The sequence below is a fragment of the Phoenix dactylifera genome, chromosome 3, assembly GCF_009389715.1.
Source record: "Phoenix dactylifera cultivar Barhee BC4 chromosome 3, palm_55x_up_171113_PBpolish2nd_filt_p, whole genome shotgun sequence".
NCBI classification, from domain to species: domain Eukaryota; kingdom Viridiplantae; phylum Streptophyta; class Magnoliopsida; order Arecales; family Arecaceae; genus Phoenix; species Phoenix dactylifera.
This window is the reverse complement of record NC_052394.1, coordinates 21,057,946-21,069,580: the sequence shown is the minus strand read 5'-3', so window position 1 is coordinate 21,069,580 and position 11,635 is coordinate 21,057,946. Positions and strand designations below refer to the sequence as shown.

The 11,635-nt window shown below is 38.5% G+C and overlaps 1 protein-coding gene across 1 annotated transcript; it reads right to left on the bottom strand.

Moving 5' to 3' along the window:
• Positions 1 to 360: 360 nt before the first annotated feature.
• On the bottom strand, positions 361 to 7,134 carry LOC103718325 (omega-3 fatty acid desaturase, endoplasmic reticulum). Its single transcript, XM_008807087.3, has 8 exons — positions 6,722 to 7,134; positions 6,538 to 6,627; positions 6,343 to 6,409; positions 2,029 to 2,121; positions 1,682 to 1,867; positions 1,522 to 1,602; positions 823 to 960; positions 361 to 715 (listed from the first exon to the last, which is right to left on the bottom strand). The coding sequence occupies exons 1-8, from the start codon at positions 7,096 to 7,098 to the stop codon at positions 524 to 526; spliced, it is 1,224 nt and encodes a 407-aa protein (XP_008805309.2). The 5' UTR covers positions 7,099 to 7,134; the 3' UTR covers positions 361 to 523.
• Between the last annotated feature and the right edge of the window lie 4,501 nt (positions 7,135 to 11,635).

Below are 11,635 nucleotides of genomic sequence, written 5' to 3'. Positions count from 1 at the left end.
AAGGGTCAACTTATTTAGATGAGTAAAATAGAATAATGTGGTGAATGAAAAAGTTGGTAGAGCTCCGCTCTTGCAATCGGATCATTGCAATTACTTATTAGATGTTTAATTATCCAGACGATAATAATGGTATTTTGTTATAAACCTACAGTCGGCGTGATAGTTCATGCTCAGGAGTAAAGATCTTTTATTTTCAAGTGAAAACTTGGTGACCTGCTTAATGAGCAGCTAATTCTTATAGGTTTCCATGTAGATTACTATTCTCCGTGGAGGTTGGTATTTGGACCACGTCCATTTGTAGCTATAGCAAATCCTAATAGAAAATTATAAACCATGATATATGTGAAAGGACAAGAGAAAGAATGCAAAAAACATGAAGATTAAGTCAATAAGCGGAAGGCTTAATTATACTTCTATTACAACTCTAATTAATGAAATTTTTTGATATAAAATTCATTCAAACTTCTTCTTCTTTTTTTCGGTGCATAACCTATATCTTGTTGCCCGAGCAACATCCAAAGCTTCACCCGGACTTATCCTGCCGGCCACCATGCAGTTGAGGGTCAGCCTGGTAGTAGACAACATCTCCAATATCACTCACAAAATGATCAATTCTCAAGCTCCTTGCTAGAATCCCAAATAGGTGAAAAGGAAAAGGACCAGACTTGTGAGGTTCTCGGTAGTATTTCCCGAGCACAACCTTAGCTGCCTTCGTCTGAAACATGAAATAAACAACAACGAACAACAATTCACAATCTGAGGCCTCATATCAGGAAAAGATTAGAGAAAAGAAAAAGGTGAGGGATTCGTCCTACTACTCACAGCTTCTACTAGATTGTAGTGAGGTATTTGGGGGAAGAGGTGGTGTATCACATGAGTTCCGATATCATGGTGCATGTTGTTGATCCATCCATAGTCTCGATCGAGCGTCGTCAGCGCTCCTCGCAAGTAGCTCCATTCCTAAAAGATGCAGGAAGAATGAACTCATGAACAATGTTGTAGTAAGTGATTGCAGACTTTCTCATTTATTTCATAGTAAGTCACTTTAGATTAATTTTTCCTCTTTTTTTAAAATTTTTTTCTATTTTTTAAGAGTAGATTACTATTTTTTTGTAAGAGTAGATTAGGTAGTTAGACTATCAAATTACAAATTGGCATCTAGGGAGGACCCACGAGTCATGTCAATAGGCCATGCCATGATAGGGGTCGTCGACCATCCAACTCTGTTTGCCAATTTATGCCCACCACATCAAGATGGAAGGTTGCAATCTGAGATGTGACAAGGGCTGAAATTAGGATAAATCTATCATTGTAGCTTAGTTGTCTTGTCTTATACGATGCTTGTTACAAACTCAATCTAGCTGACACGTCGACACAAAAGGAACTTTTTGGTGTTTTGATACGTAGGACAACTTAGCTACCTAAGACATGCAGCCACCATACAATGGACCACGTATGACTCCTCGTGATTCCCTTCCAAAGGTATCTAAACTCATGTATTTTGTGAGAAGACATGCATACCTTGCCTCGATACCATGGGAGCTTCTTGGCGTGGCCATGGTGATGCAAGTAGGTAACAAAATCCAACCACATTATAAAGACCTGCACTCAGACAGTAACGCATGAGCAATGACAACAAAAGACCTACACTTGCCTTTGTGCTAAGATTATGATCACTTACAACATAGGGTACACCATAAAGTTTGAGCATTGGGACAGGACCAATCACCCATGAGAGACTTAGAAGCAGGGACGCCATTGCCAGCCAGCAGATGGTTGATGTAACGATCTCACTTCTCTCGTTTGGATGGAACAAGTCGCTGCCCGGGTGGAAGTGTGAGCCTTGCTTTCCAGGGCTTCTCGACCACTATGGAGCAAAACAGAGAGCAAAACTTAGGTAAATGGCGTTCGAGTAAGGAGATCAGTACTTAAAATTCAGCAAAAGTATCTCTTGGAATCTAAAATGTTGATGGGGTGTACAAAATAAATACTAATGATATCCAACTAATTGAAGCTTGTCATTCTTACCAAATAAACAGGGAATGCGAACAGGGGAAATGGTTCGGAAAACCGCAGCTTTCGAGTGAGATAGCCCAAGCCTCTGTATGTCTCCTCAGATAACTGTGAAGGCCAGAAAATTAGTAAGTTTCTGCAAATAATTCAACTAATGATTTGAATGTGGTGTTCGTCACATAAAAGCTATATATGTGCAATTAATCACTCTGGTCTAGAACTGTTCGAAGGGCGACGGTTGCATGAGTTTCAAATGAAATGCAGCAATCTTTTGATCCCAATATGATAAAGAGGCTCTCAAAGATAAAAGATTCAGTGTGAGGAATGTTACAAGATCTGTTCCATTGCTTCTTTTTCAAACAAATTTGGCACTTCAGAGATTGATATTCTAATTAGAAAGTCGAAACCTCCTATGTTAAGTCCATTTTGCTAGGATAATATAGGCAATGCACTCGCCTAGGACTTGAATTCCAGAATCTCCAGGCACTGTGCAAAAGGTTATGACCTTTGAGACACCCCTCAATTTATAAGTCAGACTATTTTCTTGCAAATTTTCAAAATGCAATAATGGTTACTAATGATCATTATCAGCCATTATAACAAGATAATGGATAATAATGAAAAAAAGCATCATCCTTGCTCGAGCCAATGTCCATAAAACATAGTATTTGGAAAAGGTTGCTGATATTACGAGAGCAATCTTTGTTATTTCCAGACTAATGAATCACAGTTTGAAATAATGAAATTGAAATTCACCATGAGAAGTATTAAAAATTTATAATAGCCATTACTTTTATTATATGATAGCCTCCAGAAAAATTTACCTGTGCGAGTTGTTATATTAATTCTTGATATTCAAAGCGTATGATGTGAATGCCCAGAGCCAAAATGGCAAGGACGTCATGATTTTTCTTTTTTTGGTGAAAAATGCTTTATAATAGTTTTTTTTTGAAAAGAAATGGAAGAAATTTATTACATTATAACTATCCAAGCCTAAATACTTAAAGATGTACCGGTCAAAATTCAAATCTAAAATCTTTGATTGTTCAATATTGGATAGGATGAAATTGAAGAGCATAGTCCTCTAAAAAAAAAAAAAGGAGAAATACAACTATTCTACTAGATTCATCAATTTTAACTTAAAAAAATAAGTCTGCTCGAAAAGATAACATCGCGGCCCACATCTCATGCAGCCTTACATGCAATTGTAAAAAATTCTAACTCTTTTTTTTTTTGCCAAAAAATAAAATCACACTTTCTAGAAAATCTAGAAAATCACACTCCTTTATTTCTATCATAATTATATACATATCAAAACTAATTTTATGAAAAGATCGTGATATTTAACTATTTAATCTGTTTAATTTATTTCAATTCATAATAGATAAAACTAAATTATCTAAATAATAAAATAGTTATATCTAAATTTAAATTTTTAACTTATTTAATAAAATAACTAAATTTTGATTGATAAATTTTTGATCCATGATGCATCCTACCGTATCCTTATCTTGCTCCACCTTACTCCACCTTACCTCACGTCATAAGGATTCACAGCATTGTTTTGGTTCCTTCGGTGGCTAAGGAGGACACTTTATTACATCATCATCACCATCACCTTTCCCACCCACCCTTCACGGAGTTATGGGTCTATTTTGGAGCTATCAGTAGGGCTGTTAACGAGCCGAGTCGAGTTTGAGCCTGAGCCTGAGAGAGCTCGGCTCGGCTCGTTTCACCGAAGCTCGAGCTCGGTAACGAGCTCTGTATTGAGCTCGAGCTCGGACTTGCTTGGCAAAGCAAAGGCTTGGGCTTGAGCTCGTAAAGCTCGTTTCAATTACGAGCTCCAGAACAAACCCGAGCTCGGGCTCGGACTCGATAACAGGTTATTTTTCTCTATGTGGTCAGATTTTTATGAATTATGGTGCTGAAATAAGATCTTTCAATAGGAGACTAGAGCTCGTTTGGGCTCGTAAGTTGCTCGGGCTCGAACTCGGATGTAAACGAGCCTCATATTGAGCTCGGGCTCGTTTGACTAACGAGCCAAGCCCGAGCAGCTCAGCTCATTAACAGCCCTAGCTATCAGGTAAGTGGAAGTCGAGCCAATTTTGAGACAAAGCAAATGCGACTTGGGAACCGGGCTCGTTAGACCAACTTCTTCGGCCAATCAGACCCTGGGTTGATGTCTTCCTCCCACGGTACCTTCTCATGTTCAAATTGGGATTCGTGCGTGGTCCATCACATCTGGCTCGAGCTCAAATTGGAATTCGTGCGTGGGCCAGCAGTTCGATTCAGGAAAAATGGCTGCAAGCCCAAGCACTATAACCAAAATGCAGGCCTCGGTCATCGTGGAAATTCTTTATTCAGCATAATCATGCATTATATTCTTTTTTTTTCTAAGCCTGTTTGAATATTTCTGTAAATTTAAACTTAAATCCTGCAGAAATCGTACTTTATCCGATACATATTTTATAAATTATGTACGCAGATTTCATCTAATATTATTCTCCTCCAAATTATTTTTATAGGATGGAAAAAAATGATAAAAATATTTTTTATAGAATTTGGAGAAATCTATTAAAAAAATTGTAAATACTTTGAGATGGCGCGTGGATCTTATTGGATTGTACATGATTGTCTATCAAGTAATGTATTTTTTTTTGCATTTTAGATACACCATTTAAGTGTTATCTTTCTTAAGAGTAAAAATGGATCGGATAATATCCATCCGAATTTATTTTTGTATCTGAAACTATCCAAATATGAATAGAAATTTAAATATTATCCATACCTATATAAAAAAAATATACGGATATGAATAGACACCTATCCGATCTGTATATGAATATCCAATTTCATTTGTAATTATATTTAATTTTATATAGTACTATTTTAATATCTAATATTTTTGATTTTGTGGTCATAAAGTTTAATTATCTGATTTAGATCCGTATTTACATTCATACTTTCTGTATCCGATTTGTATCCATATCCATTTAAAACAAATATGAATATGAATTTTTGCAGCCGAATAATATCCATATTTGTATATATATTTATCAAATAAAATAAATATAAATATAAGATTTTTTTGTATGGATATTCTTCTAAATATCGAATTTTGCATGAATATCTTTCCAAAATTGTTATTTGCATATGTTTTTTGTAAAATTCAATTATTATTCAAATGCCTTTAAAAAAATTATTTTTATATAAATTAAAAATAAAATAAAATTTTAAAATTATGCTATTATTTTTATTTTTTTCTACCATGGGAGCGCAATCGTAATTCTACGAATGCGATTCACATTGATAACCACTCATACTATGGTAGAACATTGGGGAGAAAGTTAGACGTGCTAAACGTGCAATGGCTGTTGCTCTAAGTAAATATATACCATCGAAACGTACTACCAAAAGCGACATGCGTCTTTTCTCACGCTTTATTTGGCATCATTCCGGACCTATCTTTTCCCACTGGTATGCATGCATGATAGCCACTCATATTAATGTGAAGGGCCTTCTAAAAAGTTAGACGCCGTATATTTGTCGGTCTAAACAGGCACGCGCGGTTGAAGTATACTAGAAATTTAGGAGGTTTTTCTCACATTTTAGGGCACATTATTTTGGAGCTATCTTTTCTGGACACCTTGAGGCGTTGGCTACTTGGCTCAGAAAAATTAAAATTTTATGGATGGTATACAAGGAGGTGCGACAAAAATACCAAAGAGACGTATATCTTATTTATTGTAGAAACTACTAAGTAACCATTTGATCATCTCAAAAATTTAGGCACATAGGAAAAACAGCAATAATTGAAATAAATTAAGATAGCAACTAAGATAATTAAATAAATAATGAAGGGATTCAAACTCATGATCTTTAATAAATCTAAGCTATGATAACATATTGAGAGCTAAAATTATGTGATGTTCAAAAATTTGAATTAGATTTGGACTCATTTTGTATTATAATCATGAAACCAATAAGTAAATTAAATTTCTTGTATATATCTAATCCAAATATCTATTACTAGCAGCTTAATTCACATATTCAGATTCATGATTATATATACTAGAGCACTTAATCCATGCCGCCTCCCCCAATCCACTATTTCTTGGGTGTTGGGATAATCTTTTGTGATTAAATATGCTTCGTGACTAAATATGTTTCGGGTTATATCTTTCGCATGAAAGAATGGTTCCCTTTCGCGACATCGATCGATAAAAACATCTTATTTGTGGATATCTCGAAGCGATCCTTGCACGATCCAATGGTCGCTTACAATCCCTATCCTATAAACAAATAAGTGCCATATGTTAATTTACTAACCGGGTGCCATGACTCGTCCCTCTCCACGTGCCCATGATTCTGGTGGTGCTTCCTGTGGCTAATCCTCCTGTAGTTACAGTCCAAAACACAATTAAAATATCAACCCACAATTTAAAAAAAGAAGAAGAAGTAAACTTTTTTTTAATAAAAAAGAGGAAGGAAAAAAAAAGAGACGAAAAGAGAAGCGAAAGATACCATCCATGGTATGGCACCAGAATGATGGTGTGAAGCAAGTGTCCCACTATACTGTTGAGCCTCGCACTGTCCGAGAAGCTCCCATGTCCACTGTGCACTAATCCATGTCAAAACTCCCTGGCTACAAGCAATCAAACCATGGTGGCAAAATAGAAATCCCAAGGATTGAGAAGGAGTTACATACCAGTCATGTCCGAGGACAAAGATAGCCCAGAACATGGTCCCTTGGGCCAGCCAATACAATGGCCACACCACCCAGCCGTCGAAGAACACCGCCATCGCTGCAAGCCCGACGACGACGACAACGTCCCTCGCGACGTACCTCATCGACCGCCATGGATCCTTCACCCAGCAATGGGTTGGTATGGCTGCCCGGATCTCCCCCAGCCGGAACGGCGGTGGATTCGCCGGATCGAAGTCTTCTTCCTCCTCTTCCTTGCTCGCCGCCTCCGCTCCAGGCGGGGTGGCGGCGGCGGCGGCGGCCCTCTTGGGCTTGGCCCGTCCCCAGCCATAGAGGAGGGAGGCTTTGGGGCGTGCGAAGGAACTCCAAAGCCTCACCATTTGTTACGACGCCCGGGCTCTTGGCTGTGAGGGGTGATGGAGGCGTTAATGGAGTATTTATGGACTGTGGTCGAGGACTTTACTGTGCTGTCTTCCAAAGTTACCGTGGTTTACGAGTGCAAGTGGGACCGCTTGGCTTTGATTTAGGTAACAGTCCTGGCCGAAGGGACTTACGTTTTCAGGAGAGTGCGCTCCAACCAGGGCCTGTCCTGTAGCCAGAATAAAGAATTAGAGCAGGGGGGTAACAGGGAATCTTGAGACAAAAGTAAAACAGTTGCAGGGTTTTCATTAGAAAAAATAGAGTGTTGCAGGGAATCCAAGGAAGGCTGATAAACGTTTCTGATTGATTTACGGCCATTTCATCAGACTGGGGGATATACCTTCCGTTTAGTGAGAATGGGATAATAGGCTTGTAATTTTTTGATGGCTAGGATCATGGATTGATGAAGATATGGTTCGGTTTCATGGGAGGAAAAAAAAAAACGCTGAATTGATATGATGGACGCCTAAGGTTCCAAGATTCAAATTTGTGCATTTATGATTTTTGAATTTGGGACGAGAGAATGCAGCAAATGCACAAAGGGCTATCGTGGATTCTAGAGGGAGCAAATGACCAAAGGGTACTTCCGAGGATAAAATTTTAGGACAATCTTATCTCTCGATCCAGCAGTTGAGTGTTGGACAAATCTCCATGTGCCGGATATGAGAAACTTTAGGAAAGTGTCGTCTGAAAAAAGGCATCCGCACCGAAGTGTTTGTTCGTGAGAGATTTGATTCTCATCTTGTTTTCTTCTTCTTTTTTTTTTTACTTTTTTGCTGCAGTGATTTTTTGATTTTGTGAGGTACAGTTTTATTTATTTTTCATTTTTTTGATATTTTGACCTTATGATTTCTTACATTTAATAGAGTCTATTTAGTTTTTCTGAATATTGATATTCATACAGAAAATCATATTTTTTTTCTTCCTGCTAGTCTATGTTAGTATATTTGAGATGCATAGATTTATTCTATGCTTTATCATATAGGTCTGTCTTTTTCCTAAGATGGTTGGTTAGAATTTTTTGAGCACGACTTTTTTTCCCTAAAACCTGCAACAAATAATAAAGTTTATTATGAGAATCAATATATTTTCTTATATTCTTAACTCATGAAAACTGAGAATACATAAAAAAATCCTCCTAATATTTTTCCAAAATATTTTAATATTATATGGTCAGTAGTTTTAGATTTTCATACATACCAAACAGGTTATTCGTAGATATTTGAAAATTCTTAATTATTGAATTATCAGAGATCAAATTGCTTGATTAGGTCCATCAATGATTTTAGGTTACCGTGGTGATCCTAATGTGCCTTAAAAAAAAAAAAAAAAAAGAAAGCTTCAATGGATCGTCTCTAAGTGTGCAATGGCGTGTCAGGTTCGCCACAACATTAATTGCCTGACCCTCAGCGCCAAAGCATGTGAAAAAGGCCTTTTTTTTTGTCAGAGTGTGGTCCAACCTTATAGCAAACGAGGTGGAAAGAAAAAGCAATAAGCTTGGACAACCTATATACGTCAAAAGAGAAAAAGGAATTGTTGTGGGGAGGGGAGGGGGCCTTGAATTTAGTCCCACATCGGTTAGTAGCGGAAAGGTTCCATGCCTTAAATGGGGGGTGAAAATCCTTTCCTCTCGAGGCGCCTTTTGAAGGGCAAACCCGTGAGGGCACCAGTCTCCCCCCGTCAGCGCTGGACGCGCGGGCCGGAGCGCCCAAAGCGGGGACAATACCTCGGGAGGAACGTGGTCCTCTTTCTCTGCTAGCTTAATGTGGGCTATGCTGTTGCGCGAGGCTCCGGCCAAAGCGCCGTCCCCGCAACAGGAATAAATGAGGACATGAGAGTAAGAAGTGCTTCTTTGTAGATTAGAAAACCGAAAGAGAAATAAAAAGGAAATTTGCTTGCATCATTTTTTTGTTCTTTGGAGAAGAAGAATTAAGTAACCATGTTTGCTATGCATTAACGGGAAAAGTGAGAAAACAATCTTATCAACGACACTTTATCTCGATCCCTCCCTTTCTTTTCGCAAACAAATTAAGTACTGGGAGCAGATTATTCGATCCCTTCCTCTCTTGTGCGGTTTAGAATGTTTCCGTCCTCACCACACTTGCAGTGTTCCTGGTGGACCAAATATATATTAGAGGATAAGAGAAGTGTCACCTCCATGGCCAATTATATACTACATCACACAAGATTTATCTTTTCGATACTAGATCCGATCTGTATTGGTGCTACATTAGCACAGTATTAGTATAATACGGTACGGAGTTTTTTGGGCATATCGAGTATCGGTATGCCATCAGTACTAAATACCGAATTCGGGCAGAATGGTATGTCCCATATTATTTAATTCGTGCCGGCATAGCAAATCATGACATGACACCATATGGTCCGTATGATGGTGCCAGATGCATGGAGTTACGTAAACGTGACAGAATGATTAGCATGGGGCACCGGCCATATGACCCATGCAGTGTATGCAGCGTACAAGATCCAGTTCTCTGCCATCCTTCTCCTACCAGGCGCTCCAACGGCAATGCTTGGCCTTTCAATATCTTGTTATCAGTCCTTCTCATTGCTCGGAAGATTTAAAGTGAGCCAAAATACAATCTTTCCGTGCCAATCGCGTGGGCTGCATGTCTAAGAGTATAGTGCTTGCGTGCACTCAAGAAACTTTGCCATTGGTTTTATTGCTTAGAACAGTTCTAGAGTAATTAAAACATAGGACCACTAGGGATAAGTGAAAAAGATTAGAAAGCAGGCCCCAAGGATCCAAAATTCAAACGTAAAAAGTTAGGAAACAAATTCTAGAAGGCTCAGTTGGCTTGAGCGCCGATATGCTTGGAGGAAAAGATGAATTTGTTTGCCTTGGCCGGAGCCAACTTGATTTTTAAATTTAGCGCAAAAGAGAGAGCACATTATCTAAAAGCAACATTTAAGTTGCTAAAGTTTAGCATTTTGCGACCGACCTCATCGACATGGTGATTTTTTTTTTTTTTTTATCATGGGGTATGATGCTTCTTTAGTTGGAGACGGCTTTTTCTTCATCTCTTATCCAAAATATAGAAAAGAATGCTGGGATGTGGGTGAATTATTCAAAAATAGTGCTAGCATTGGTGCCTCCTAATATAAATTGATCTGCTTAATTGTGTTACAACAACTATATATATATCTCATAAATCTTCATTTGTTATATGGCCTACAATATATTTTTCATGATCGACAGGCCTATTATTTTATAAAATTTATTTTGAGATCCAAATTTTAAAAAATTATGTCTTATATTACGTGCATCGAGATAAGATAAGCATTTGATAAATAAGAACCACAGAAAAATGACCGGCTGTGATTAGGGCACGGTGCACCGCCATGTTGTACACGGTGTTGGTAGGATATTACTTGCAGCAAAAAAAAAAAATTAGGGCCACGTGGCTTGAGAGGATTGGTGCTTCACAATGGAGATCCACCTTTTTTTTTTTTTTTTTGGCTAAAGAGATCCCCGTTTTTGACGCTGACATTCTGGCTGGCACCATTATGAAAGGGCCTTTTTCTGGGGGGTATCAGAGTTGGGCCCCATTGCACAACTCTCATTTTCGATCCTTTTTTTTTCTTAAAAAAAAAAAAAAAAAAAAGGGTAGGGGGAGGAAGAGACAAGCCCACCCCCGCATAGCAGTCCTCATTGGGCCTCCGTCCCGTCAGGAGAATGTTCGATACGGGCAGAAATGGCCGTATGTTGGGCACCCCGATCTATTTTACTCATGCCTTCTCCATCCATGGGTCCGACTCAGCTATCCCTCTGGACTCTGGCTCGAGTCCCAAGTGTGAGTACGTCACACCTGGCACCACTCCGGTTACTCGCGGTTCAAGAACGTTCCTATACCTTAGGTCTAAGCAGTGGCCGAAGCCACATTTTAATCGTGACCGCAGCGACTCGAACTTGAGACCATAAGATTAGAATCCCCACCTAATACCACTCGGCTGCCACATTGGTGGCTCCATCTTATTCTCCATGGCCTTATTTCTCGTGCCGTGGCCTTTTCGCATTCTAATCTAATTCGGAGACGGCTCATGGGAACCAAGAGAGACCGCAAATCGGAAGACATGGGAGCTGTGGCAGGCATGATTCATGGGAGCTGTGCAGTCGAGTTTGCAGGACTCAACATTCCACTCTTTTTGGGTTTATACAGATTGATAGATATTCTAATAAATCATGGAGGACAAATCCCATGCATTAAACATTTAAATATTGTATTGCCAAATCTGTACGAAGATTTATTTTTTTCCAAAAAAATAAATATTTTGAAACTAAAATTAAGTATAACCCTATGTACAATATAATATTTTTCGAAAGGTAAGTGGACGGCTGATTGAATTGCTTCTTGTATTGGAAAGCATACGGGTTCAAGACTATAGAAGACTTCCCCGAGATATTTTGGTGATTGATATGTCGTAAGGTGCCAAAAAAAAAAAAAAAGAGATGTGTTAACCTTCCTAATTTGAAAT

What these genes read in the sequence shown, in the direction of transcription:
- LOC103718325 (XM_008807087.3), bottom strand. Translation starts at nt 7,098, where the DNA reads ATGGTGAGGCTTTGGAGTTCCTTCGCACGCCCCAAAGCCTCCCTCCTC. An exon ending in TTTGTCCTCGGACATGACTG is followed by an intron (nt 6,628 to 6,721) that starts GTATGTAACTCC and finishes ATTAGTGCACAG; the next exon opens with TGGACATGGGAGCTTCTCGG. An exon ending in ACTACAATCTAGTAGAAGCT is followed by an intron (nt 716 to 822) that starts GTGAGTAGTAGG and finishes TTCATGTTTCAG; the next exon opens with ACGAAGGCAGCTAAGGTTGT.